Raw genomic sequence first — 26,937 nt, 5'->3', positions numbered from 1 at the left:
TATGTTAACATGTAATGGATTTATAATTGTTAATTTTGAGTGAATTAATAAATTTGTGTGTGTGTGTGTGTGTGTGAGGAAGATCAGCCCTGAGCTAACATCCATGCTAATCCTCCTCTTTCTGCTGAGGAAGACCGGCCCTGAGCTAACATCTATTGCCAGTCCTCCTCCTTTTCCGCCCCCCTCCAAAGCCCCAGTAGATAGTTGTGTGTCATAGTTGCACATCCTTCTAGTTGCTGTATGTGGGATGCGGCTTGAGCATGGCCAGAGAAGCGGTGCGTCGGTGCGCGCCTGGGATCCGAACCCGGGCCGACAGTAGCCGAGCGCGCGCACTCAACCGCTAAGCCACCGGGCCGGCCCAATAAATATTTTTTAAATGTCTGTTTTAATTTCTAAAGTGGTACATATTGATAGCTATAACCCATATAAACTAAAGTTCTTTGGGGTCCTCAATAATATTAAAGAGTGTAAAGGGGGGCTGACACCAAAAGTTTGACTTCCCTGTTCTAAGGCAAGTAGGAAGTGCGAGTGTTAATCCAAGCACTTTTGATTCTGTGAGATTACTTGTCCCCAGGCATAGGAGGAGTACTGTCCGACATGTGCAGGGCCTCATAGGCCAGCCTCACGGGAGAGATATATGATCTGGTCTATGTCTTCAAGAAGCTTGTAATTACAGAGCTAGAATTGCTGATGTGGTCTCAAAGTGCTGGTTTCCTGAGTGAACAGCTTCTTATCTGTTTCTACTTGCCTTCACAAAGAACCCTCCATACCATGATTTTCATACCTGTCTTGACTACCTAATCACCTCAGTGCCTGGATCATAGTAGATTCTCAAAGAGCCAGAGGGTCAGTTGGTAGGCAGGGGTGTTTGGTATTGCATCAGGTGGGTGCATTTATTCATTCAGCATGTTTATTGAGGGCTTGCTGTGTGTTCGGCTCTGTGCTAAGCACTGGAAATATGCTAGGGAACTAGGCAGGTGTGCTTCCAGCTCTTATGGAGTTAGACTTACTTTTTTTCCTCAGAAAATCCACTTTATCCTCCTTTTGAGTTGAAGGCAGTGTGTCTAACTGGACTGGTAATGGAGTGACTGCACAACGTGTTCCTGTGTTTGCAGTAGTACCGTCTCTCCAAGAAAATCAAGAAGGGAAGCTCCCCCACCACCCCAACGTTTTCTTCTTCCTTCTTTTGGGCCAGTCTACATAAATTAAGGTTGTTATTTGAGAAGAACTGTCGAGATCAACTTGGATCTGCCGAGATTGGTATTGGAGAGAGGAGCTCAGCACCCGGAAGACAAGGCATTAGCAACTGTGTGTGTGCAGTGATGGTAGTCATAAATGCTACCCTACCCTCCCTGTGCCAGAGGCTTGTGCATGTCCTTCTGTTTAATCTTCAAAATACCATCAATGGGGTAGGTAGTGATATCACCTTCTTATGATGAGGAAACAAAGCGTAAAAGAGGATTAATATACAGGAGAGTTGGCTTGCTGGTGATCCCCTTGGTAATTCCTAATCCCTCCCCTCTACTTCCTCCAATTACCCCGTCAGAACCTTTCATGACTCACCCTACCTGCCTTATGTATGATGTTCATGGTATTGATACTATGATATGATGTTCATGGTATTGATACTGTGATAGGTGTTCCTGGATGTGAATGATAGGTGTTCCTGGATGTGACAATGGCTGTTGCAACCGGAGGTTGTGCAACCTGCCACCATGCCAACTACACCTTAGCTATCCCTGTGGATGAGCTGCCACTCACAAGCCTTGTTGATATGTGAAGCCTTGTATCTTGGCCTTGGGTGTCTGCCCAGTGGCTTTGATCTGAGGAACAGACATCAATGTAATCATCTTAATTTGGTCTGGCAGCTGCTGCCATTCTTCTGCTTGAGATGTAGAAAACAGAAGGTTTGAGAGGACTTGTGTGACACTTTGCCAGAAGAATATATCTGGATGCCATATGTCAGTAGCTTGGGGGTTCTGATGTGTATCATCCTTGTCCCTGGCTGCTTATAGACAGCATGGCTTTAATGCCTTCAGCGAGAGGGAGAGAAATTAACATTTGAGTTCCTTTTGTGTGCCAGTGTTTTACATCTCTCTCACGTAATCCTCACAACAACCTTGTGAGGTTGTTGGATTTAATTTTGTTTTACAAGTGAGGAAGCAGATGCTCAGCATTTTAGTAAGTTGCTCGGTGTTGCTGTGTCAAGCCCAGGCCTGTCTGGTTCCCCTATTGCCTCTTCAGGGATTACTTTCCTTAAACAAATAAAAACCCCTTACAAGCAGAGATACCCTAGGCCAGCTCAGATCTCACCACTTTGGTATTGATGCTTATTCATTTGACAGATGTATTTTGGGCACCTATTTGTATGCCAAGCACTGGCAGGGAAAAAAAGATGAATAAGGCTCAATCTCATTCTTTAAGGTCATTCTACTTGTTTGCGTCTGCCTCCCTTCTAATTTCAGTGTAATCAGGTATCTGGAAAGGCTGTAGGATCACAGAGTAGCTGTGATAGGATATTGGATAGGTGTTTTCCCCATGGAAAAAAATAGTGAGTGAGGAACTCATGGCTGTAAACAAAAACAAGTTAGAAAATATCATGGCTTATTCATTTAGAGTAAGTCTAGTAAGGAGTGCCAGGGCAGGGAGAATGATGAGAGATAAAAGTGGAAAAGTAAAGAGGCTTTATCCTATAGGAAGTGGGGACCCACGAGAGGTTATTCTGTTTATTTTATGTATGAGGCTTAAAATATTCTTTAAACATTTTGGTTTTCTGTATAAAAACATCCATTTTTAAAAATTTGGAGACTGCAGTATGATAAAGTACAAAAATCATATATAGTTACATCCAGAGAGAACCACTATTAATATTTTTGTGTATCTTTTATGTATCCTGTATTCTGTTTTGTTATTTAATAAATATTTTGCATGTTATTACAAGTTCTTAATAATTTTCTCAGTTGCTAAAAAGTATTCCACATAATATATTTACTTAGCCATTCCTCTATGGTTGGACAAATAGTCTATAGCCAATTTTTTGCTATTATAGAATAACAGGTTAGAAATATTTTTCTTTGTACATAAAGTTTTTGCTGTATTTATAATTATTTTCTTAGGATAGAATACTGGAATAGGTTTCTGGGCCAGAGTATGAACATTTCTAAAGTTCTAGAGCCCTTTTTTTTTTTTCCTAGAGCCTTTTAAGTGATGTGTCCTAATTGATAACTCCACAAACTCAATGAGTTTTCTCTGTACTCAGTGAGGATTAAGAAATAATACTAGGTTTTTAAAAATTACTGTTTGTCAATTTGAGAGGTAAAAAAGCCTTTATTTTAATTTGTATTTCTTTGATTATTAATGAGGCAAAATTTTTTTCCATATGTTGTATTACATCATCTGAATTGTATTTCATTTATTGTATTTCATTATCTGAATTGTCTGTTCATGTTCCTCATGGAATAATACTAATAGCAGGAAACCCTTATATGGCAATTTCTATGAGCCACTGCTCTAAGCACTTCAAGTGTTAATTAATTTAATCGTATAGTTCTGTGAGATAGATATTACTGTTATCTCCATTTCACAGATGAGGAAATGAAGGCACAAAGAGGTTACATAACTTCCTCAAGGTCACACAACCAGTAAGTCACAGAGCTGGAACTTGGCTCCAAAGGCCAGGCTCTTAATCAGTGCTCAACTATTCTCTGATCTAACCTGCGCTTATGATCTTGTTGGGCATGGTGCTCCCCACTAACTTCTGTACATACACACGTGGGCGCGCACGCGTGCACACACACACACACCCCAGGCTACTGTTTACATCTGCATTAGTGCTGTTTATGGAAATTGGACCCCTAGTGTGTGCTTTGCTCTTATATAAATGGATCAAGAGGATGGAAACCAATGGTTATGTAGCATTTGCATAAGAATCCGTTCATATATACCTCTATTCAAGTAAATTTCTGTTTTGGAATGAATGCAAGGAGGATAGGGAAGCTGATTATCCATTTAGGAAAACAACTCACACATTTTATAAAAAGATTTCTCTTAAATAGGAAGTCGAAAATATATTTTCGTATCATGCAGAACTGGGTTCAAATCCATGCCAGGTGGAATAGTGTTACTCCTCTGTTTGAGTTGTTAGGATTACATAGAATAATGGTTGTAATGCATCTAACATAGTGTTTAATTGATGTCCTCTTCCCAATGTACTTAGCCATGAAACAAATTAATTTAGATTAAGCTTTTTATAAGGCAAGATAAATCTCTTTTTAATTGCCAGATATACATTATAGTAAATTGTTGATTCTTTTCATTCTTTCAACAAATATTGGAGGACCTGCTTTACACATAAATCATATGAGTTCTGCCTTTCATGGGCTCATTATCTATTGTGGGTCATTAGTCATAGTCACCACAAGGAGAGGGCTCTTTGCTCCTCTGAGCCTTTGTTTTCTCATGTATAAAGTGGGGATCTAATGAGGACGTATGTAAAATGCCTAGTCCTGTTCCTTATACATAGTCAGTGCTTACTAGTAGCTGCTAACTCATGTACTATGCAGTCACTAAAAATGATTCACATAGGGGCCAGGCCCATGGCGTGGTGGTTGGGTTCCGCTTGCTCTGCTTTGGCAGCCAGGGTTCTGGCGTTCAGATCCTGGGTGAGGACCGACACCACTCGTCAGCCATGCTGTGGTGGCAACCCACATACAAAATAGAGAAAGACTGGCACAGATGTTAGCTCAGGGCTAATCTTCCTCAAGCAAAAAAAGAGGAAGATTGGCAACAGATGTTAGCTCAGGGCAAAGCTTCCTCAGCAAAAAAAAAGAAAAAAAAAGATTCACATAGAGTTTTTAATAGCATGGGGATAATTTCTATACTATAATGTTTAGTGAAAAAAGCAAAGGGTTTAAAATAGTTTTTGTAGAATAGTCACATCTTGCGGTAAAAAGCATAGGAAAAGGACTGGAAAGAAATACACGAAATATAATAATCACTCAAATATTTGTGTATCTGTCTGGTCCGTGCCATAGGCACTGAGGAAACATAGGTGAATAAGATCTGGTTCTTCCTTAGGGGAAAGTTTTAATAGGAGAAGCAGGCAATCACAATCCAGTGTGGGATGAAGTAGAGGGAGAAATCAAGGATTCTGCTTCAATTTCTGCCAGGAAGAAGGGAGGATGGTGGTATCATTCATTGAGAGAGGAGACAGGATTTAGACTATGGAAGATGATGAATTTGGTTTTGGACACATTGTGATTGTCCAGTGTGGGTATATGGGCTAGTGAGTATACAGGTCTGGATGAGCGGGAAGGTTTAATCTCTAGGCGAGGTGTGAAGCTGTGAGAATGAATAAGGGCTCTCAGGGAAAGTCTGTGTAGTGAAACAGGAGCCTGAGATCTCGATGCATCCAGATGGTGAGATCCTGAATGACTCTTTCTTCCTTTGCTTGCTCGATTGATTTATTTTAAATATCCTCTAACGTAAATGTGTTTTCTATAGTGTAATGTAAGTGTTTTAGTTAGGATTAGGTTTGGCCACATGTGACAGCAAACTCAAAATAACAGTGGCTTAAACTAGATATAAGCTTATCTCTCTCTCACCTAAAAGAAGTCTAGATACAGGTAGTCTGTCGAGGGCTTATATCATGCATAAACAGTGTTGGATCAATGTTGAGTCCTCCTATTTTCATGTCCCACAGTCCTCAGCATTTGTCTTCCATGTTATATTCCAAGATGGGTGCCCAAACTCCAGCCATCAGTTGGAAGAAGGGTTGAAGGAGGGCGTGTCCTTTCCATTGAAGAACATTTCCTGGAAGTTGCATATGACAATTTGCTTATATCCTATTGCCCAGAATTTAGTCACTTAGCCATATATATGCTGAAAGGACACCGTGAAATGAAGTCTTTATTTTGGAAAGTCATGTGCAGAACTAAAAATAAGAAGTCCAGTTACTGATGCTAATAACATCTTGGTTTTGCCTGTAAAACAGCTGAGGTTGGTTCATCTGAAGGGATTAGTATAATAATTTCCGTATAAACCATACATTTGTCTTGTATTTAAATCATAAGTATAGAGGCACCATAATATGGTCATTATATGATGGTAGTGAGCTGGAAAATACTTTGCTTTCTTAGAAAGGCCAGTGACTGAACACTGAACTAGAGGCCTAGTAAACTCACTTACTGGTTAACATTGAACCCTATCAAGAAGAGTAGGAGGTAGTCCAGCCTCCTTCATTGCAACACAGTCTCAAAAGAGTACCTGATTATTGAAAGATTAAATAAACATTGTAAATCTGTAGATAAAGAAGTTCAGAAATATTTTGGTAGAGAACTACATTGTTTTCATCTGTCTTCAGAGTGGAAAATGTGGTCTTAATACATCTAGTGTTATAAATGAGACATAGATCACTCTCAGTTCAAATCAGGGTCTGGAACATTAGTTGCCAACCAGGAAGATCTAAGGCTACTTCAGGCTCAGCTCCATGAGTGACCATAGCCCTCTACTAGTAACTGTAATCATCAGCTGTCTTTGGATTTTGGAATTTCAGCTCTTGGAGAAATTAGAGGGGGATCTTCCTCTTAATAGCGGCTACCTAATAGGGCTTAAGAATTTAGAGGTTAATAATAAGGAAGAAGCTATATGGCACTTCTTTCGTCTGTAGGATCTAAAAGCTGTTTACCACTATTAATTAATACTCACACAGCTCCTTGGCTGGTGGTGAGGGTGGTTGACCTTATTTTATAAGACAAGACATCTGAGAGTTTACTGCAATACAGCCTGTACCTCCTGAAGCTCTGCTGACCAGTTGTTTTCTACATTAACAATGTTTTCTTTAGTCTGCAATTGAAATAGGACACTGAGAGACTTAAAACAAATGGAGTGCAGAAGGGGACTATTTCTGCGTGTTCTAGTATATGTACATTATGTATGTATGTACATGTAGTACAAAATGCACGTACCAATTTTTACAGAAGTTCCTCATGTCCTTTCTACCTCTTTTAGCAAGTTGTTTAAGAAAATTATGTTTTTCTTCTGCCAGGGAAAGAACAAGCTCTGAGTAATGAGAATGGATGCACTATGGCAAATGGCCTGCTTAGCCATGGACTGCTAATTAAAAGAAAGATGAGGGCCGGCCCCATGGCTTAGCAGTTAAGTGCGCGCGCTCCGCTGCTGGCGGCCCGGGTTCAGATCCCGGGTGCACATTGATGCACCGCTTCTCCGGCCATGCTGAGGCCGTGTCCCACATACAGCAACTAGAAGGATGTGCAGCTATGACATACAACTATCTACTGGGGCTTTGGGGGGAAAAAAAATAAATAAATAAAATTATTAAAAAAAAAAAGAAAGAAAGATGAATGGGTTACCCCTTTGAATTAAGTTTTGAACAGCATCTACTGTAACGCATTATTGACAGTTACTATAAATAACTAACTTGTAAATGGGGAAGACTCTTAACCCCACTGAGGTCTTCCTAGATTTACACCATGCATAAGGACATGATGATAATAACTCAAATATTGAATACCTACAACCTTCTGAGCCCTTTACATCTACTTACTCATTTAATTTCTACAACCACCACATGAGGTGTAGGTACTATATTTATCACCATTTTATAGGTAAGTAAACCGAGGCACAGGGAAGTAACAGAACTTGCCTAAGGGCAGGCAGCTTGTCAGCAGAAAAGCCAGGTTATGTGTCTTCAAAGGAGGCTGCCCTATTAGGCTATACTGCGTGTTAGTAGAAAGCCAGATGAGACTGTGGGATCAGCTCAAATATTTACAAAAGAGGAGACCTGGGCACATTCGAAGGCAGAAGGGCTTGAATAGTCCTGGATACAAAACAGGGAGAGGATGTTTAAGGGATGTGGGGATCCCTGGGATCACTTGGGATTGGAGAAGGTTGTGGGGCTTTGGTAAGGGTGAGCTTTAGCAGAGACAGAACAGTCCTTATCCTTGCCTTCTGAGGTTGCAGTGAAGTCAAAGTGGAGAGAGCTGCTGTGAAGAGGAGACGCAGGAGGGAAAGTAGCTGTACCTGGTGACCTGGAGCTTCTGGGTGGTGTGCTGAGACTGGCTGCCAGCCCAAGGGGCCACTGCTAACATTCAGGAATTCTGCAAGCAGGTTGGTAGCTTGAAATCAGCCAAAGGGGGAGTATATACCCCAGAAACCGGCAAATGCTACAAATTAGGGCATCTCCCCCTGACCACCCAAAGCTGGTTTACCAGAACACCTTAGACTCTTCTCCGCTTGACTAACGTCGAAAGCCTGCTGAAGTACCAGTTGAATTCAAAACTTGAGTGAGTGCCTACTGTGAGAAAGGCAGTGTGCCAGGTACTGGGGATACAAAGACCAGCCCCTCCAGTGAAACTACTGTGGTGGAGAGTGAAGAGTATGAGAGTGTAAATCCTGGACTCTAGCTGTCAGACCTTGGGCCACTTACTTAACCTTGGTTTACTCATCTGCAAATAGCTTGTTGAGACGACTAAAGAGAACAAGTAAAGTTCCTGGCACACAGGTGCTCACTAAGTGACAGTTCTGAGGGTGGCAGACATGTAAACAGAGGCTTTAGCCTAGGTTGATGCAAGAAACAAAGAAGGGGTGACTGGGTCTATGTTTGATCAGAGAAACCTTCACAGAGATCATGGTCCCCCAAGTAGGATTTCATAGTTTTCAGGGTGGATGTTTCACCGATGAAGTTTGCCCTGGTCCTTGTCAGAAAGTTAATGCTTTTTTTTTTTGTCCCTACAGCATGTTGCTTTTACTTCTTTTTAGCTTGTACCTCACTATACATTATTGAATTGTAAGACAAACAATAGATTTGGAGATAGGCACACCTGGATTTATATCCCACCTCCAACACACCTGCTTTGTGACCTTTGACAAGATTCTTAACTTCCTGGAATTTCAGTTTCTAATTTTGTAATATGGGTGTAATACTTGGATGATTTTGAGGATTAACCAAGAATGTAGAGAAAAGAGCCAGACGCCTAGCTGCCTTGTGAACCTCAAACTGAATCCAACATATATTTATAGTTTCATCGCCCCTTACGCTTCTACATCTTGTGCAGAAACACACCATATTTTTCCTGCTGCTGTGTCTTTGTACATATTGTTCCCTCTGCCTAGAAAAATTCTGTTCAAGAGGTAGAACAGCATTGTGGTGAGAGCCCAGTGCTTGGTTTCAGTCTCAGCTCTGCCAATTATTAGCTGGGTGACCATAGGCAAGATAATTATCCTTTCTATCCCTCAGTTTTTTCCAGCTGTAAAGTGAGGAAATAATAGTATCTCACTCATGGGATTGTTGTGAGGATTACGTTACTCATAGGAAGACCTATATTTATGCCTGGCACATAATAAGCACTGAAAAATTCTTAGTCATTACTCCCACTCCCATTACTACTACCTTCATATAGTATGGTTCAAGATATGGTTCAAATATCCTTGCTTTGTGAAGCCTTCCCCAGTCTTCCCTCACCATTGTTTGCTTCCCCTCTGTAAAGCTGAGGGACTGCCACATCTTGAGCACATGCTCTGTTGCAGGCATGCTCCTAGGCATATTACAGATGTTATTTTACTCAGACCACCCAATATTTTCTCATTTCTTGTCTCAGCTACACTCTGGGACAGATCAAATTCTTAAAAGTCAAATTCACCTTTATAGGAAGACTGAGAACCCCCAACAGTTACCATATAAAGACTTTTTTTTCTTTCCTCTGTGGAAAAAGATGGAATCCACAAATTAACTAGTAATACCCCCTTAACAAATATTTATTGAGCAATTACTATGTGTGGGCACTATATTAAATTCTGGGAACATAGTGAGCATAAATAATCCTGGTCCCTGACCACATGTGGCTATTTCCATTTAAATTAATTAAACAAATAAAATAAATATAAAATAAAACAACTTCAGAACTTCACTTGCACTAGCCATATTTTAAGTGTTCATGTGATTAGTGGCTATTGGGTTGGACAGTGCTGATAGAAAACATTTCTATCATCACAGAAAGTTCTATTAAACTGTGCTGTTCTAGAGAAGGAGGCTGACATTGATCAGATAATCATAAATGAACATATAATTGCAATTGTGTTAAGTAGTAAGAGGAAAGAATACATGGTGACGGCTTCCTTAAGGAACACATGTTTGAACTAAGATTTGATGAGTAATTGGGAGTCAGCAAAGCCCTGTGGTTGGGTAATTGAAGAGATTTAAAAAGGGCTAATGGCTGGAGCATAGAGATGAAGGGGAGGTTTGGGTAAGATAGAGGTAGAAGGTCCACAAGGGCCTTGTAGAAAGAGGATGAGGAAGCCGAGAGGCTGAGTAACTTGATTCTTTAGTCAGTGATAGAACCTAGATTTGACTTCAAAGTCTAGACGTATAATCAAAGGACTTTGCTTCTGTAAAGATCTCCTTTCGCTCCTTTCCTCTTTGGAAATTGCCAGATTTCCCTCTACTGGATCATTCCTTCAGCGTAAAAACACGCTATAATAATTTCCTTCTTAGACAAAACAAAAAACCTTCCTTGATCCCAAATCCCCCTTTAGCTACTTTCCCATTTTTCTGTTTTTATAGCAAAACTCCTTGAAAGAGTTGGGTATACTTACTTACTACCTCCACTTCCTTATTTTCTGTTTCTTCTTGAATTTTCTCTAATTAGGCTTTCTGTCCCCCCTATCATTTTCATAAAAATCAGCAATGACTTCCATGACTCTGTCCTTATCTTGCAGGATTTCTCAGCAGCACTTGATATAGTTGATCTTCCTCCTTTTTAGAGCACTTTTTCATTGGCTTCTGAGAGACCACATTCTCCTGGTTTTCCTCCTACCTCCCTCCAGCTCTTTCTCAAGCTCCTGTGCTGGACTTTTCTCCTCCTTTGCAGTTTGCCAAGGCTCAGTCCTGGACTGTCTTCATTTCTCTAAATATATTGACTCCCTGGGTAATTTCATCTAGTCCCATGGTGTGATGGTTAATTTTATGTGTCAAGTTGGTGCCCAGTTGTTTGGTCAAATACCAGTCTAGATGTTGCTGTGAGGGTATCTTCTAGATGTGATTAACATTGAACTCTGTAGACTTTGACTAAAGCAGACTACCCTCCATAATGTGAGTCCGCTTCATCTAGTCAGTTGAAGGCCATAGAGAAAAGATCTAGGTCTCCTGAAGAGGAAGGAATCCTGCCTGCAGACTGCCTTCAGACTCAAGACAGCAACATCAAGTCCTGCTGGAATTCCAGCCTGCTGGCCTGCTCTGGAGGTTTCAGATTTGCCAGCCCCCACAACCATATGAGCGAATTCCTTAAAATAAATCTCTCTCTCTATATATACATCCTATTGGTTCTATTTTTCTGCAGAATCCTAATATACATGGCATTGAATATCTTTTATATTTGACTTCCAGATTTTTATTTCTAGCTCTGACTTCTCCCTTGAACTCCAGATTTGAATATCCAACTGCCTCCTCATCATCTTCATGTAGATAACTAATAGGTCTCTCAAACTAGACTATGGGTTTGTCCCCAACTATTACTATCCATCTCTCCCATTCCCATCCTTCCTCCTCCTCCCTGAGTGTTCCCCCTTTTTATTAAAGAGTGCCTCCATTTACACAGTTGCCAAGGCCAAAACTCTGGAGTCATCGTTGATTCTTCTCTTTCTTTTACATCCCTCATTCCCTCCATCTGCAAAACTTATTAGCTTTACCTTCAAATACATCTTACCTCACTAATCCAAGCCTTCATCGTCTTTAGCATGGACCACCACAGTAACTTCCCAACTGGTCTGTGTTCCTCTCCTCTAAGTCCCTACCCCCCTTAGCCTATTCACCACACAGCAGAGCAATCCATTTAAGACGCAAACTAGATCGTTTCCCTTTCCTCTCTCAACACTCTGGCTTCTCATCTCATTTAGAATGAAATTCAAAGTCCTGACTATGGCTCTTGGAATCTGACCCCTGGCTGCTACTCCGACCTCACTGCCCAGACCTTACTACCTACCTTCCTTGCTCACTGAGCTTTAGACCCACTGGCTCCCTTGCACATCCTTGGACAAGACAAGCAGGCTCCCCACTTAGGGCTTTAGTACTTTCTGTTTCCTCTGCTTAGAAAGATTCCCCTCCCCAGATACTCTTATGGCTTGCTCCCTTATTTCACTCTGGTCTCTACTCAAGTGCCATAGTCTTAGATCTTTCCTGAACCCCCTTGCGCTACTTTATTTTACTTTAGAATCCTACAAAGGATTCTTTCAAAAAACTTTTTCTTTTTCCTGTGAAGGGGAGCAATGAAATGGAGTGGTAACTACGGGGTTGGACACATGGGATCATGGGAGGCTTTTTTTAAATAGGAAAACTACAGTGTGTTTGTATGATGATAGGAATGATCAGGTAGAGAACAAGAAATTGATGATGCTGAAGAGGAAGGCTAATTTCAGGAGTGAAGTTATTGTAGACTGAGAAGGCAAGAAAAGATGAGAATGTGCACACAAGTAGAGGTTTGCCTTCATTAAAAAAGAGCGAAGGCAGGGAATATGGCAGCTTGGTGGTTGTGAGGGAAACAGGAAGGAGTCCTGTCTGATCTATTCTTTTTTTTTTTTTTTTTTGCTGAGGAAGATTTGCCCTGAGCTAACATCCATTGCCAATCCTCCTCTTTTTTTGCTTGAGGAAGATTAGCCCTGAGGTAACATCTGTACCATTCCTCCTCTATTTTTTTGTATGTGGGACACCACCACAGCATGGCTGGTGAATGGAGTAGGTCTACACCTGGGATCCAAACCTGCAAACCCAGGCCGCCAAAGCAGAGTACATAGAACTTGAAGCACTCGGCCACGGAGCCAGGCCCTTGATTCTATTTTTTTAAAGTAGAAAGCAGGTCATGAGCTAATGGCAAGGTGTAGGTGTATTAGAGTTTTGAGAAAAGAGGAGTAAGTATGAAATAGTCACTTTGGAAAGTGAGAAAACAAATATACCAGAGATGCAAAGGATTGCTGGGCAGCTCTGGGGACACATTGAGGTTTGCGGTCTTGACTTTAAAGTGAAATCACTTTTAATTTCTGTGTTTTCTCCAGCGATGTTTTGCTGCTTAAGTAGGGTACAGAATGTGTGGACAGCTAGGTTTAACAAGGGTGGGGCTTACCAAGTCAGTACAATTGAAGAGTTTGGACTTTAACTTCAGGGTCCTAGGGAGCTACTGAAGGTTTGAGCAGAGAAGATTAGGGTGTCAAAAAGGTTGTTATAGCTCAGTGTGGTGTATATGCATGTGAGAGAGGCTTATTGTAGGAGGAGCAGTAGTTTAACGCAATAGGACCCTTGATCAAATACCTGTGTAGATCTGTTTATAGCGTGCTTAGATGACAGCTCAGGAACATAGAGTCTTTCCCAGCATTTTCTGGGAAGACAAGATAAATCAAACAAGGGTTTGCCTTCCCAAAGCTCTCTTGGATTTAAATGGTTTGTAATTATTTTTAGGTATTTGAGGACACAGAAAAGGGAAGGAGTGATTAACAATCAGTGGGAATCAGGGAAGACCTCCCACAGGAGGTGACATTTCAGATGAGCTTTGAAGGAGTAGGCCCTTAGGGAGGGAAGATAATTTTAGGCAGAGGGAATAACATGAGCTCAGTGAAGGGATATAAAATGTATGACTAGAACAAATGCTGTATGATGAGAAATGGTGAGAGATGAGGCACTTCTTCCATGATCCAGCAACTAAAAAGAACTAAGGAGTTGGTATTTCGTCACAAGGGTCAGGCATCTGGGCCCTTAACTGTAGCAAGAAGGATTTTAAAGAAAAGTGAAGGTTTTTAGGGATCTGTGCTATAATTTGCTCACTTAAGAACAGTGTGAGGGTAAAATGCCTTATCTAGCCTTTTTTGGTATACTGTTAAAAAATGGTAACTATGGTAACTCTGACCTGTCATACAAGGTTCTTAGAAATCAATCCATATCACTTGCTTTTAGTACATTATTTCAAGTTAAATGATTTTAAAATCCCTCTCTATCATAACACATACTTTTGAAATAAGCTGTAGTTTCTATATATTTTTAAGAATGAGGAGTTTATGACCCTGGTTCATGGGTTGTTAGTGTGTAGATTAAATGGTATAAGGCATATAATATAAAATAGTTAATATAGAGCTTGGCACGGCAGCCAGGAGTAAATGTTGTTTTCTTCCTTAGTCCCAGCTTTCTTTTCCTCACATTTTTCATTCTTTACTCCTTATATCACATTGTTTCCTGAACACCTATGTGCTAGGCCTATCCTCTCTTCTAAGGACCCCAGAATCAGGCGAGGCACACGCTGAGGTAAATAACCATTGTGCAGGGAGAGTGTTGGTTTAGTGTGTGTGTAGCTGAGAGGCTACACCAAGCCTCCAACTTGTGCTTTGGAATGAGCTCAAAGGAGCAAATTGTCGTTGTCTGCCAGTTCAGAGAGGTGTGGCTTCTTGCTGCCTTAAGAAACCAGCAACCCTTTCACCCCAGTGTGCTTCAGTCTGGCAGTATCCAGACAGACAAGTGGGAAAGACATTCATGTATTTATTCAGCAAATGTGCACAGTTACCTACCAGTGCAAGGTGCCCAGTAAGAGCAGGGCAGTACGAGAGAGCATGGCTCACTGGGGCAGCCGCAGGTGGCTTGGCATGGCTGGAGTTAAATATACTCTCAGTTTTCCTTAAACATGACAAACCAAAACCTGAGTAGCTTAGGAGGAAGTACTGTAAGGGGAAGTTGGTGAGAATTTGTCACTTCAGGATTAGTCAGGATGAACTAGATGTTTCTTTTAAGAGCGTGATAACTTCCTTTAGGGAACTGCCAGACTGACTAATCCATTACCTTAGGGCAATGGGTCCCAAACTTTGCTGCTCACAGGAATCACCCAGGGAGTTTAAAAAAACTCAGATGCCCAGGTCGCACCCAATACCGATTACATCAGAATGTCTGGGGGTGGGAGCCAGGCGCAGTCTTTTTCAAGATCCTCCCATGATTACAATGGGCAGCAAAGGTCTGGAGTCACTGCCTTAGGGCACAGTACAGTTTTGTTCAGTTAAAACACACTCTTATTTTGGTTCCGGTTCCAAACGTTCCTTAAATTGTTTTGCTCGTTTCTTGGGCTGGGGGGCGCTACAAGCAGGAAGAGGATGTGGTGTCATCCAATTAGGAGATCCCGCTTTGCTAAGCCCGTCGCGTAGGTTGCCAAGGCTGCACGCGGAGTGGATTTTTGCTTTGTCATTCTGACTCGGGCTGTCCAGCCCGCCCGTTCAGAGAAGGGCGTGGCTTCTCGTAGCCACTAGGAACCAGCAACCCTTTCCCTTCAGTTTGCTTCAGTCCCGCATTGCATCCCCCCGGAAGGCTGTGGGACGTCTGAAGGAGACTGATGTCCTAGAGCGCGCGATCACGTAAGCGTTGGGTTGCCTGCAGACGGACAGAGCTCCGAGCCTTTGGGCGGTGAGCACCGGGGCCGTGCGCGTCCGCCGGTCGTCGCGCTGTGCGCTGGGGAAGGGGAGGTGTGTTACCGCGAAGCTGAGCCGGCGATCGCGGCTGTTCTACGGCGGGTGAGCTGGGCCGCGTGCGTTGTTCCCCCCGGGCCAGTGGAAGCCTAGCCATGTGGTAGGTGAGACTGGGCCCCTGCCGGCTGTTGGTTTCCTTCCTCTAGCTCTTCTTTGTAGAGACAGTTTGCAGAAGATCTGAGAAAATGTTTGTATCATTTCTTAGTGTACTTGCATTTCAAGTACATTCTTGAATGTAGATAATAATGTGATGAATAGGTTGACATCCTCAACAGCGTTAAGAGAGTATAACGATTTAAGGATGCTTTTCAAGGAATTTTCACACCATTGGATCCTCAGAAATTCTGAGAGCTTGACGAATCATATGTATCTCCATGTTTACAAGTGGGGAAACCGAGGCTGAGAATCATGTGACTTGCCCCAGGCTATTAAACAGGACAGTTGCGAGTGGAACCCAGTGCTTATCTCCCTCTATGGGGCAGTACAGGGTCGCGGTTGAAAGCGGACACCACACTGCCTGGGTTTGAATCCTGGCTCTGCTGTTGACTAACCAGCTGCTTGAACTTGGGCAAGTTAGCTTTTCTGTGCCTCAGTTTTCCTCTCTGTGAAATGGACCTACTTCAAAAGGGTAGTTGTGAAGATTAAGTGTTAATACGTGCAAAGTACTACCGAAGTGTCAACTGCTGTTGTTATTGTTATTGTCCAACTACTATACTTTTGAGTGTTAGTGTGGTTTTTGTCTCATGAATGGGGCTGATGTCAGTGTAACTGGAGTGTGTTGTTAATTCTGTCACTGACTCATCCTCCACCTGAGTTCACCCGTTTGTAAAATTGGACCATTAGCTCCCGGTCTGTCACATAGGGTGTTGCCGCACTGCTTCAAGGTTCTTAAATAAAAGCGCACTAAGTAGGCAGTGTCCTTATTTCAAAGAAACGTTGAAAGGAGGATTTTGGCATTCTGTATAGTTGCAGAGTTCAAAGCAAGATTAAATTGGGAGGTGTTTAGCTGAGGTAATTGTGCCTTAAATTTCCTTTTGAGGCTTTTCTGAATTCCGGATTTACTGGGACAGTAGGACGTGTAATTTTAGCTAGACTTGCAATGATGGGAGTGTGACGGGAGCTGTGGCGTGTGTAGCTGGCCCCGAGGCCCCGTGTGCGGCTAGTGCGCCGGTGGCGGGGTCCAGGACCCGAGCCGCAGTCGCCGTGCGGCGCCGGGGGGGGCGCAGTGGGGCGGCGGAAGCCCCGCCCGCCGCGCACTTCCCTCCGCGGCGCTCGGCGGGGGGACTGATCCGCTCCCCTCTGCTTTGTGCCACAGAGGACGGGCGGGGCCACGAGGGAGCGCTCTCCCAACTGACCTCGGAAACCGAAGTACCGGCTGTGTTTGTGAAACGGAGGAAGATAGGCGGCCATGGTCCCACCCTGAAGGTAGGTGGGAGACCTGAACGTGGCTTTTACCCGCCTGGGCCGGCAGTGAGCTCACGGGGCCGTCGTGGTGGCAGCCCCCCTTTCCAGGCCGCGGTGGATGGGAACGAAGCTCCAAACCGAGCACATCCTCAGAAAACGACAGACACACGGGTGCCAGCTCACGTGTTCACCGAGGTGGATGGGACTGATGGGTAAATTTCAGAACTGGGGAAGCTTGGAAGAGAATATGTAACCATTTTCATCTTTTAAAATACGTTTTTAAAAGTGTCCTTTTTATCCTGTTTTCCTTTTCTCTTTCCCTCCAGTAAATCTAAACAACTTAAAAATTTTTAGCAACAGTGTAAACTGCTGAAAATGAGTTGTTTGGAGAAGTACTGAGAAAAGGGAACCAGGAAATGCCTATCTTGGTCAGTCCCTGTTATCTTCCTCTCTAATTCACCAGGGGGGAACCCCGAAACCCCAGCCTCTGAGGACAGCAACCAGGCAGCTCCTGGAGGGAGTTCCCTCCTCTCAGGTGTCTCTTTTCTTTGTTTTTTTTAATTACCTTTTATTTATTTATTTATTTTCTTGTGAGGAGTTCGGCCCTGAGCTAACATCTGCCAATCCTCCTCTTTTTGCTGAGGAAGACTGGCCCTGGGCTAACATCCGTGCCCATCTTCCTCCACTATATGGGAAGCCACCACAGCATGGCTTGACAAGCAGTGCATCAGTGTGCGCCAGGGATCCAAACAGGCGAACCCTGGGCCACCGCAGCAGAGCATGTGCACTTAACTGCTTGCGCCACCAGGCCAGCCCCTCAGGTGTCTCTTTTCTAGCCCAGAGTTAACAGCTGGGCAGAGGGAAAGGAGAGAAAGAACTCTTCCCTTTCGCTGGTGGCAGGCTGGTGGAAATCCTCCCTTAGGACCATCCACTGAGGGGTGGATGGGTCCTGGCCTATGGTATTGGCAAAGTGCTGGGAGGCTGCCTGCATCCTCAAGGCAATACACAACATGGATGATGTTCTACATCAGGTGTGGTTGTTATCAGGTTAGAAAGCCTCATAATCCCATCCCTTGATCCATTTGTTTTAATTTTTGCTGATTATTTTTTTGTCCTTGTCTATTTGTATCTGTAATTTTTTGTGTGTGTGTGTGTGAGGAAGATCAGCCCTGAGCTAACATCCGTTGCCAGTCCTCCTCTTTTTGTTGAGGAAGATTGGCCCTGGCCTAACATCCATGCCCATCTTCCTCTGCTTTATATGGGACGCGGCCGCAGGATGGCTTGACAAGCGGTGCGCTGGTCCATGCCCGGGATCCAAACCTGTGAACCCTGGGCTACTGAAGTGGAGCGTGTGAACTTAACTGCTACACCACCAGGCTGGCCCCCTTGTATCTGTAATTTTTAAGAAATGGAACTCATACTTGAACATTGCCTTCCGAGAAGTAAACTTGAGGCCTCAGTTAAACGTAAAAATCTATTTAGATGTGTGCACCTTTAGAAAGGATATTAACAATTAATTTGCATTTTTATTTACTGTCTTCTAAAAGAATCTTATTTTTTTGAAGAATGGGTATTGGAAGTGGAGATAGACTTCAAAGACAAATAGCAAATTAATGGAAAATAATTAAAAGAGATAAAAAGGCTTTTAGCTTGATTTAAAATGCATTGTGTTACTCAGACCTTTAGTTTGCAAGTAGAATGAGACAAAGATCTATTAACACTCCTTCCTGTCTGATTATTCTGTTTTCTCCACCTGTGTCATAAATTTGTACTTAAAGAGTTATACAGGTATTTGGTTTTTATATGAATTCTACACATGAATTCTACACAGGGTCACGGTTTTAACATCAATGGGAGTAAAAAGAATCACTGTTTTTATATGCTTTGGACCCACTTTATTGATGTGATCTGAAGTTTTCAATTCCATATGATCATAGTTAATTTCAGATAATTAGCGAGGTGCAGTGCCATGAATGCAAAGCGTACCACCAAGTCATAAGTAAAATTAAAAAAATTGTTTAGCACATCTCTTTTAAGTAAACTTACCCCTCTGCTTTGTATCATTTGATTTATTTTTAGTTTTTAATGAGTACTAAGAAACGGAAGAAGAGACACAACAAAGTGTAAGGGCTGCTGGTTTGAAATTTCCCGCCAATTGTTGCCCACATCTGGGGCTAAATGGTGGTTTCTGAAAACCTTTAGGGAACACTGGGTTTGAGTGGAGAAAGGTGTTTATTTAGTGGAGAATTGACTGCTTATAGGATTAGTGTTATAATCCTGAAGTCCACACCTTAAAAAACAAGTTTAAGGTTTCCTACTTTAATTGCAACATAAATAATGGAGAGGGAGTGCTTTAAAATGTCTGCTTTTCCTTTCTTCTCTTAGTATTGTTTCTTCCTATGGCTCCCTTTCCCCTTAATAAACAACAGCAGCAGCAGCAGCAGCAAAACCTGCCTTGCTTTCACAGTGTATGTACAAGACAAGGGAGTGAGAATCCTCCTGGAAGAAGCTGATAAGTTGGGATGACTACCTACAGGATGAAGCCTTTCAAGAAGTGTGTTTTAAACAACTGTGGTCTGCGAGCCAAGGTGCTTGTTACACCTGCATGCGTGGGCCTTACCTGAGGTCTCGTTAATTAAACCCTCTGGAAGGGGCTAGGATCTGCCCTTTATTTTAAACAAGCCCCCTCAGGTAATTCTTATGAGAACTACCACATTTGAGACTGACTTTAAGGTATAAGGTAGTTTGGTTAAGATCAGTTGCTAAATAATTAGAATTGGGGAAAACCAAACGACTACTCTTTACTACCCGAAAGATATTAGTTAGAAGATAGCAAACGGTGACTCAACAAGCAAATAAAACACTTTATATCTGAATAGAAAAAGAGGAAAATACGCCATCTGTGGCCAGAGCTTGTATGTCCATGTGTGAAATTGGAACTAGGGAGCTACTAAATTCTAAGAACTAGGAATAGAGTTCCTATTGCTTGAAGATATCTGGCTTTCATAGATATTTTAGTTCTTAAGGCAAGATTGCAAGTATTCTTATAGGGAACCTTGCTTGTATGTAATCAGGGTCTCCAGGATTCCAGGGTTTTGAAACCACTGCATAAATGCCTGTTGGTGGTTTTGAGAGGAAAAGCAAAGTGAATGAAAAAGTGCTTATTGGAATACTAAGTGCTGGACAGAGTTAAGACTTTAGTCGTTTGAGATCATAGTCTTGGGAGGTAAGACTAAAACTGGCAACACGGGACTGACTTTCTTCAAGGCAATGATAGGAGAGAGGGCAGACAAAGCAGTGCATGATTAACATCCAGGTGAATTATGGAGACAGAGGAGGAGCTCAGATGTGATCATGTCGTAGGCTCAGTGGCCCCATGTTCCATTCGGGGGGTTGACACTGAAGCAAAGCCAGGTCTTCTTTCATGCCTTTCTTCTAAAGTTACCAGAACGCAGACGCTTAACTGTGAATAGACATCAGGAAATGAGTGGTAATTTAATAACTCTCCAGCCATTCTCTTTCTTTCTTAATACTCTACTAAAACTGGCAGAAAACTTGATTTCTTCTGATTCTTTCCTCTGAGATAATCCCTTCTGGGGGAGTAGTGTATCTGCTTTGGGCTTAGTTAAGGTTGAGGCCTGTGGAGAATTGAAGGACCGCTTCAAAGATGAGGGCAGTGAACAGGCTCTTGTTTACCTAAGAAGAAGGTAAAGGGTAAGAACTAATGAGATTTAAAAGAGGCATAGACTGTTAGGCCTACAAATAAATTTATCTGGTGCTGATTATATAGTAAAGTTTTTACTAGCTGTGAATCCATGTCGAGACCTAATGCCTCCTCCTCCGACTTGAACCAAGTGACAACACAAACCTCGTTTTTTCTGTGTATCTGTTCTTTGACAGTAGTATCACTGTGCAGGCTTCAGATTTCCTCTCACCTTTCCTACCTACTCACTTACCAGGGCCTGTCTGTTTCCCACATATGTGCCTCCCGCCTCTATCAACTTTGCCCTGGCTATTTCAGGTACTTATTTCCTCTTGCTTAAACCATTTCAGCAGTCTCTAACTGGCCTCCCACTTCTGATCTCCCTCCCTTTCCAGTCTATCTGCTGCCAGAGTCATCTTCCTGATTGCTTCTTCCCTGCCCCCAAATCTGCATCCAAGATAAAGTGTACATTCCTTAGCTTGGTATTCTGTGTCCTCCAGGGTCTGGATCCAGCCTGCTTTTCTGGTTGTCTCCTGCTCTGCTCCCTCATCTACCAAAAGCTCGTGGGGATGCTACTGCAGCTGTAGTCCCTAAAATTTCCCTCCTTCATTCTGTTGTTTATTTCATTTCCTGACTTCTCTTCCTCAAACCCACTTTTCCAACTGCCTACCTGTTTTAGAGTACAAGGCCAGATTTGCCCTTTCTTTCCCTCCTCTGTGCCTCCCACAGCACTCCCACAAATCCTTATCACTGGAAAAGGAGGAATCCTGCCGATGATAATTTTTCGGCTTACTTATCAAAAGTGGAGAGTTAATCTTATTCTTTGTGCCTATGATCCCAGGTCTATATTAGAGCTCAGCAAATATTTAAGTAAACATGCCTATTAATGATGGGAGCTGCTATTTTATTGTATGTTTACTATACACTAGACTCTAAATGCTATAATACCTGGTTGTTAAATCCTCACGATATTCCTGTGAAGGAGGTGGTATTATCCAGTGTTGCAGATGAGAAAATGGAGGCCCTGAGAATTTACACAGCTAGTTAAGTGGCACAGCCAGGAATGGAACATAGGCCTGTCTGTCAAGTTCACTCTGGTGTCCTCATACTTCTGGCACTTGGCTTTCTGTTACTGCTGTGGGGATACTTGCCTGATCTCCCCAGTGTCATTGTGTGCTCATGATTCAGGGCTGAGCCCATGCAAATCTTGGTATTCCTAGCATAGCTCTGGCAAATTAACATTCATTCATTAGATGCTTGCTGAGTGGAACTGCATTCTTCTGTGCCTACTAAATTCGTTCCTTTAGGACGAAAATGATTTATTTTTATATCTTCCATGTGTTTTTTTAACACCTAGTATGCATTCAGTAAGTACTTGTTGAGTGAGTGGATGATAGTAGGGCCAGAGGAGACTCACTTAAGTGAGGGATTTAGCTACAAGGTGTCTGATTTTGTGAAGTTGCACTGTCTATCAGAGACTAAGCCCTAAGTTGTTCAGAAGAGATTCTAGGCAGCATATAAAGCAGTTCAGAATTTTAAAGAGCTGTATGATAGTGTTGTCCACCTTCAGCAGCTTGTGACACAGCAGGTATGTCCAGGTCAGCTGAGAAGTCACATTATGTCTATTTAGCTGCTGTTTATTGAGCACCTCTGTTTTTGAGTTCAGCTAGATACTATCTTTGTTACCTCTAACACAAGTCTGTAGGGCAGTGTATATATTTTATAATACATTTGTCAACAAATGTTTGCATGTGATTTTTTACAAAGAGTCACAACCATTCTGTATGGCAGAGAAGACACCTAATAGACTCATTTTACAAATGAGGAAACTCAGGAAACTAATAAAGTACTAGTTTTGGGCCGGCCCTGTGGTTTAGTGGTTAAGTGCGTGCGCTCCGCTGCTGGCGGCCCGGGTTCGGATCCGGGTGTGCACCGACGCACCGCTTCTCCGGCCATGCTGAGGCCGCGTCCCACAATGCAGCAACTAGAAGGATGTGCAGCTATGACATACAACTATTTACTGGGTCTTTGGGGAAAAAAAATAAATAAATAAAATCTTTAAAAAAAAAAAAATAAAGTACTAGTTTTGATTTGAACCCAGGCCTCCAGAGCTGAGGTCAAGGCTGCCTCCTTAAAAAGCCACATACCCAGGGCTTTTCTACTCCTAGTCTATCAAGACGATGCTCCTGGTCATTGCCAACTTCTGAGGTATCCCAAGAGTTGATAATTGTTCCTATAACCTGAAAGGTTTTATTCTCCTCATCTCATACCCTTGTTTATGTTAGTTCTTGAGGCTTGGCAAGTCAGCCAGCACTGGGTTTTCTGAAGTGTCAGTTAAGTGTATAACTTGACCACAGAGCAAGGGCGGAGGTTTTATATACTTTAAAGTATTTCAGTCTGTGGGTTCAAATTATTTTGTGGGACTTGACTTTCATTTTATTTTTCTTCACTAATAAAGCCATCTTATTTGACTAGCACACATAGGCAAAGCCTCTTTTAGATACTACTGGGTTTTTTAAAGAATCTGTTGAAATCCAAGGAGCTATTCATGAAAAAAATATACATAAGTAATTTTACATACAATCTCAGACTCTTTGTTGACTTGCTTCAGAATATCTAGAAGAGAAGTCTACCCTTCAAAGTGCTGTACACATTTCCATTAGTTGAAGCCTTAGTAGATTTATTTTATTATATGGTAAATTTCTTTTCACTGGTATTTGTTATAGCGGGATATATTTCTGTATTCCTCCTTATGGATTTAACCTTTAAAATGTTTTTCTTTTCCTAAAACAACATCCAGAAGTGATGCTACTGGTTTGTATACATTTTTTTTCTATTTACTGTCTAATGTTGATTAAACATTTACTATCTTTGAGATAATTTAAGATTTAATAAGTACTTAATAGTTGAAAATATTTCAGATCTATCACATAATTCTTATTCAGTACTTAAAGTACCTTTGTGATGTGAGTAGTTGTAGTCCCATCTATCAAATGAGGAAACTGGAAGCTGAGAGGGTAAGTAATCTGCCTAAGATAAAACTGATAGCTAATAGATCAAGATTGGAACCCAAGTTTGCCTCCTTACGCTGTCCATTTTCAGAAACTCATTTAAAAAACACACAGATATCTGCCTTGATCATAGCAAAGTTTACCTTTAATACTAAAAAACCAAACAAAGCAAAAATATACACACAAACATAACTTTAAAGGAAATTAAGATGAGAAAGAAAATATACCTAACATCCTGCTAATCTGACAGATCAAACCAGGACTTTTTACCATGTTTCTTCACAACTCAGTATTAAATAGATACGCTGACAGGATGAGGGGGGTAAAACTCTTGTGAAAGAAGGAAAGTTTAGGGAGGTAGCTAATAGCAAGATAAGTCTATCTGTTAGAGTGCAGGACTCAGACTTGGCTGGGTTGCTGGCTTTGGCTCAGAAGTCTCTTCAACATCTGTTATAGATTGATCCTGCAGTTAAAACCCTGCTGGAAAAGATAGTGGACCCTATGTGAATTCTTTTTTTATTTGACCATACAGAGACTTGTAACTTACGACACCCATCCCACCATGTTTGTGGTGAGCACTAGGGGTTATGGGAAAGAGCTTAAGAATGCTTGGAATGAATGAATCTGAACTCTTAGCAAAGGGACTGAAAAATAACATAGGAGAAAAAACTGAAGAACAGAAGAGAAGAAATGGAGGACCATACTGAGCCCTTGGCAACAACTCCTGAAAGAGGAAAAAAGGGGAGGAGAGGAGCTAAATTATCTTGAAGGCCAAGCTGTATATCTTGGTTACCTGAACTAGTCTTACTGCATGAAGGTACATCTTAGTGATTTCTTTGAAGAAGTAGTACACTTTGCTTTCTGTAACAAGTCATAGAGAAGTTTACCAGTATAACCGAAATTCTGTATTGCTGTTCCTTCTTTTTTTATTGAGGTCACATTGGTTTCTAACATTATATAAATATTCCTTCTTTTTAAGCTGCATTTATATAATTATTACTAGTAATTGGACCTTAGGTTATAACATCTCTGTTTAGTGATTAAAGGATTCATAAGTGTAGAAATCTCATTCTTTAAATGATTGGGGAAAATCATTAGACTTGAGATTTTTGCTTTGCAGCGACATCTAAACCTTGTGCTCTAAAGGCAGATTTTAAAAGGCAAAATACAGTGCATGCATGACTTTCTGAGGACGATCTAAGTTACATGTTACTAAGGTTCTTAGGGACAGGGATCTAGCATAGAATGAATTCAGCGCTGGAAATTGCAATTTAGAAATATGATGCTTGTCTTGATGTGTTCTGTTGCTCTGAGCAAGTTGTGTAGGCCATTATCACCTGAGAAATCCCTGTAAATGGCATTAGTAATACTTTATAAGTAGGTTGGGAGAATTAATTTATTTTTCTAAAGCATTTTGAAATCCTTAGATGAAAGGGTCTGTATGGAGCAAATTGGTATCAGCCTGTTTTCCTTTCTCTGAGCCAGGAGAAAATAAGTACCTTAGGGTGGGAAGGTTGGCTTGTCTTTTAAAGTTCTTTTATAAATTGCTTTTATTGAATATGAAGTGGATATTAGAAGCTCCCAAGAATATGGTTAATTATAAAAGCAAACTTTTTTGGATTTGGGACTTAGAATTAACTGTGTATTTTCATCCAAGATTTAAAACAGGTTTAAATATTAGTTTGTAGTTGGCCAGACTTGGAGGGAAAATATGGCCCTTTGATGATCCTGGGTCCCAACTTTGTTTTCCTCCTGCTTTTTCTTTATTTCAGAGAAGGGATAAGGCTGACTTTCTGAAAAGCAGTTAACTTTTATTTTCGATTGTAGGATCTATTTCTTCCACTAATCTATGAAATTAATCTTTTGCTGCCAAATAACTTGCAATAGGTGCTGGGACAAAGTTTTTCATCTACATTCATTTATACATTCAAATATGCATACTCAAATGCCTCCATGTGAAAACAGCTTTGCTTGGAATATTTAAAACCAAGTTCTTGCTGTAGAGAAGCTAACAGTCTAATAGGCAGGATAATATCTATGTACAAGTAACCATAGTGCATGGTGTTTTTGAAAAATGTATGTTTCTTCCTGAATTACCCCTACTTAAAAAAAAATGGTGGACGACTAGTAATGTAAATATTTTGGAGTGACTTAATACTGTTTTGCTGTTCATGCATTTGTGAAAAGCTTTCTGCTAATGTCAGAGAATAATGAACAGTCTACATGCATAGCAAGGAAGGGAAGGGGAAACTCGAGTTGACAGGTGCAGTTTTGCCGTCTCTTGTCTCTCTGTCTCTGTCACAGGGGCACCTGTTGCAGTGGTTAAAAGCTTTTGATCTTGTGGGTTCAGAGTGTGCCTCTCGTTAAAAACAAAATGTATTCCTTTCCATTGTTACATATACTTTGCTACTTGTGTGACTGATCAGCTGACCCCTTTCTCCAACTGTACAAGAATTTTCAGTGAACTAGGTAGTGGGTGAATTTCCAATGAACTAGGTAGTGGGTGCATTTTCCAACCTAGATTAGTTACCTGATTTATACATCCTTATTCGCTTTCATATTCCTTAGAACAGATTTGTGTTTAAAATCTTCATAGCTTTGCTCACCTTTTAGGGTTCGGATTTACTATCCATTTAGTCTTTGGCCTTTAGCCGTTGGGAAGCTTCCAAATAGACAGCTCTTTTGCAGAAACCGTACCCAGTTTATTCCATCCTTGAGTGGTGGAGAACCAAAGATCACTTGAATAATACGCCCCACCCTTCGCACATGCGCTGGAAGAGACGCATCCCCAAGACGGGCCCTCCCTCCCACTATGGGGTAGTTTGGAGGGGATTTGGCTTTTGAGGGCCCCCGAAGGTAAGTGTGCATTTGTATATTGAAGAATGAGTTCCAAACAACCACCTTGCAAATGAACCCTGCGAGTTCGGCCGATTTGTAATGGAGGTTCTGCGTTTCACAGTCCTTGGCTTTACGGGCAGTTTGTAATCTAGCCAGATTTAGTTCTCAAAAAAACAAAAACAAAAAGACACCCCACCTTTTAATCATATTAAGAACGAAAAATGGAGGTCGACCTAGTGGCAAGATGACAGCGAATGTTTTAGAGCGCAGGACCTTTAGTCTCCCCGCAATTTTGTCATAACGTTGTCCATCTGTTTCTTTGAAAGCTACATGACACTGTTCGTAAACGCTAAAATAATAGCTGTTGCTTGAACGGATACTCGGCGTTGGGACCCATTATTGCGCGCGTTCTGTGCGCGGCCGCGGGCTCGTTCGCGAACGCGGGGCCTGGGGTCTGCGGCGCAGCGGGCGGCAGCCGGC

General features: G+C 41.8%; 1 protein-coding gene across 7 annotated transcripts in view; it reads left to right on the top strand.

Moving 5' to 3' along the window:
• Positions 1 to 15,305: 15,305 nt before the first annotated feature.
• The window catches only part of TXNRD1 (thioredoxin reductase 1), a 64,109-nt gene continuing 52,477 nt past the window's right edge, over positions 15,306 to 26,937 (top strand). For 2 of the 7 annotated variants that reach the window (XM_058568533.1, XM_058568529.1), the window contains exons 1-2: positions 15,306 to 15,390; positions 16,817 to 16,926. Coding sequence is in view for 1 of the 7 variants with exons in the window: in XM_058568532.1 (XP_058424515.1) it covers positions 19,428 to 19,493 (66 nt within the window). In the remaining 6 variants the exon portion in view is untranslated. The other 5 variants (XM_058568532.1, XM_058568535.1, XM_058568530.1 and 2 more) reach the window with 5 other exon arrangements.

Source organism: Diceros bicornis, chromosome 25 (assembly GCF_020826845.1).
Source record: "Diceros bicornis minor isolate mBicDic1 chromosome 25, mDicBic1.mat.cur, whole genome shotgun sequence".
In the NCBI taxonomy this organism is placed as follows: domain Eukaryota; kingdom Metazoa; phylum Chordata; class Mammalia; order Perissodactyla; family Rhinocerotidae; genus Diceros; species Diceros bicornis.
This window is presented reverse-complemented; position numbering and strand designations above follow the sequence as displayed.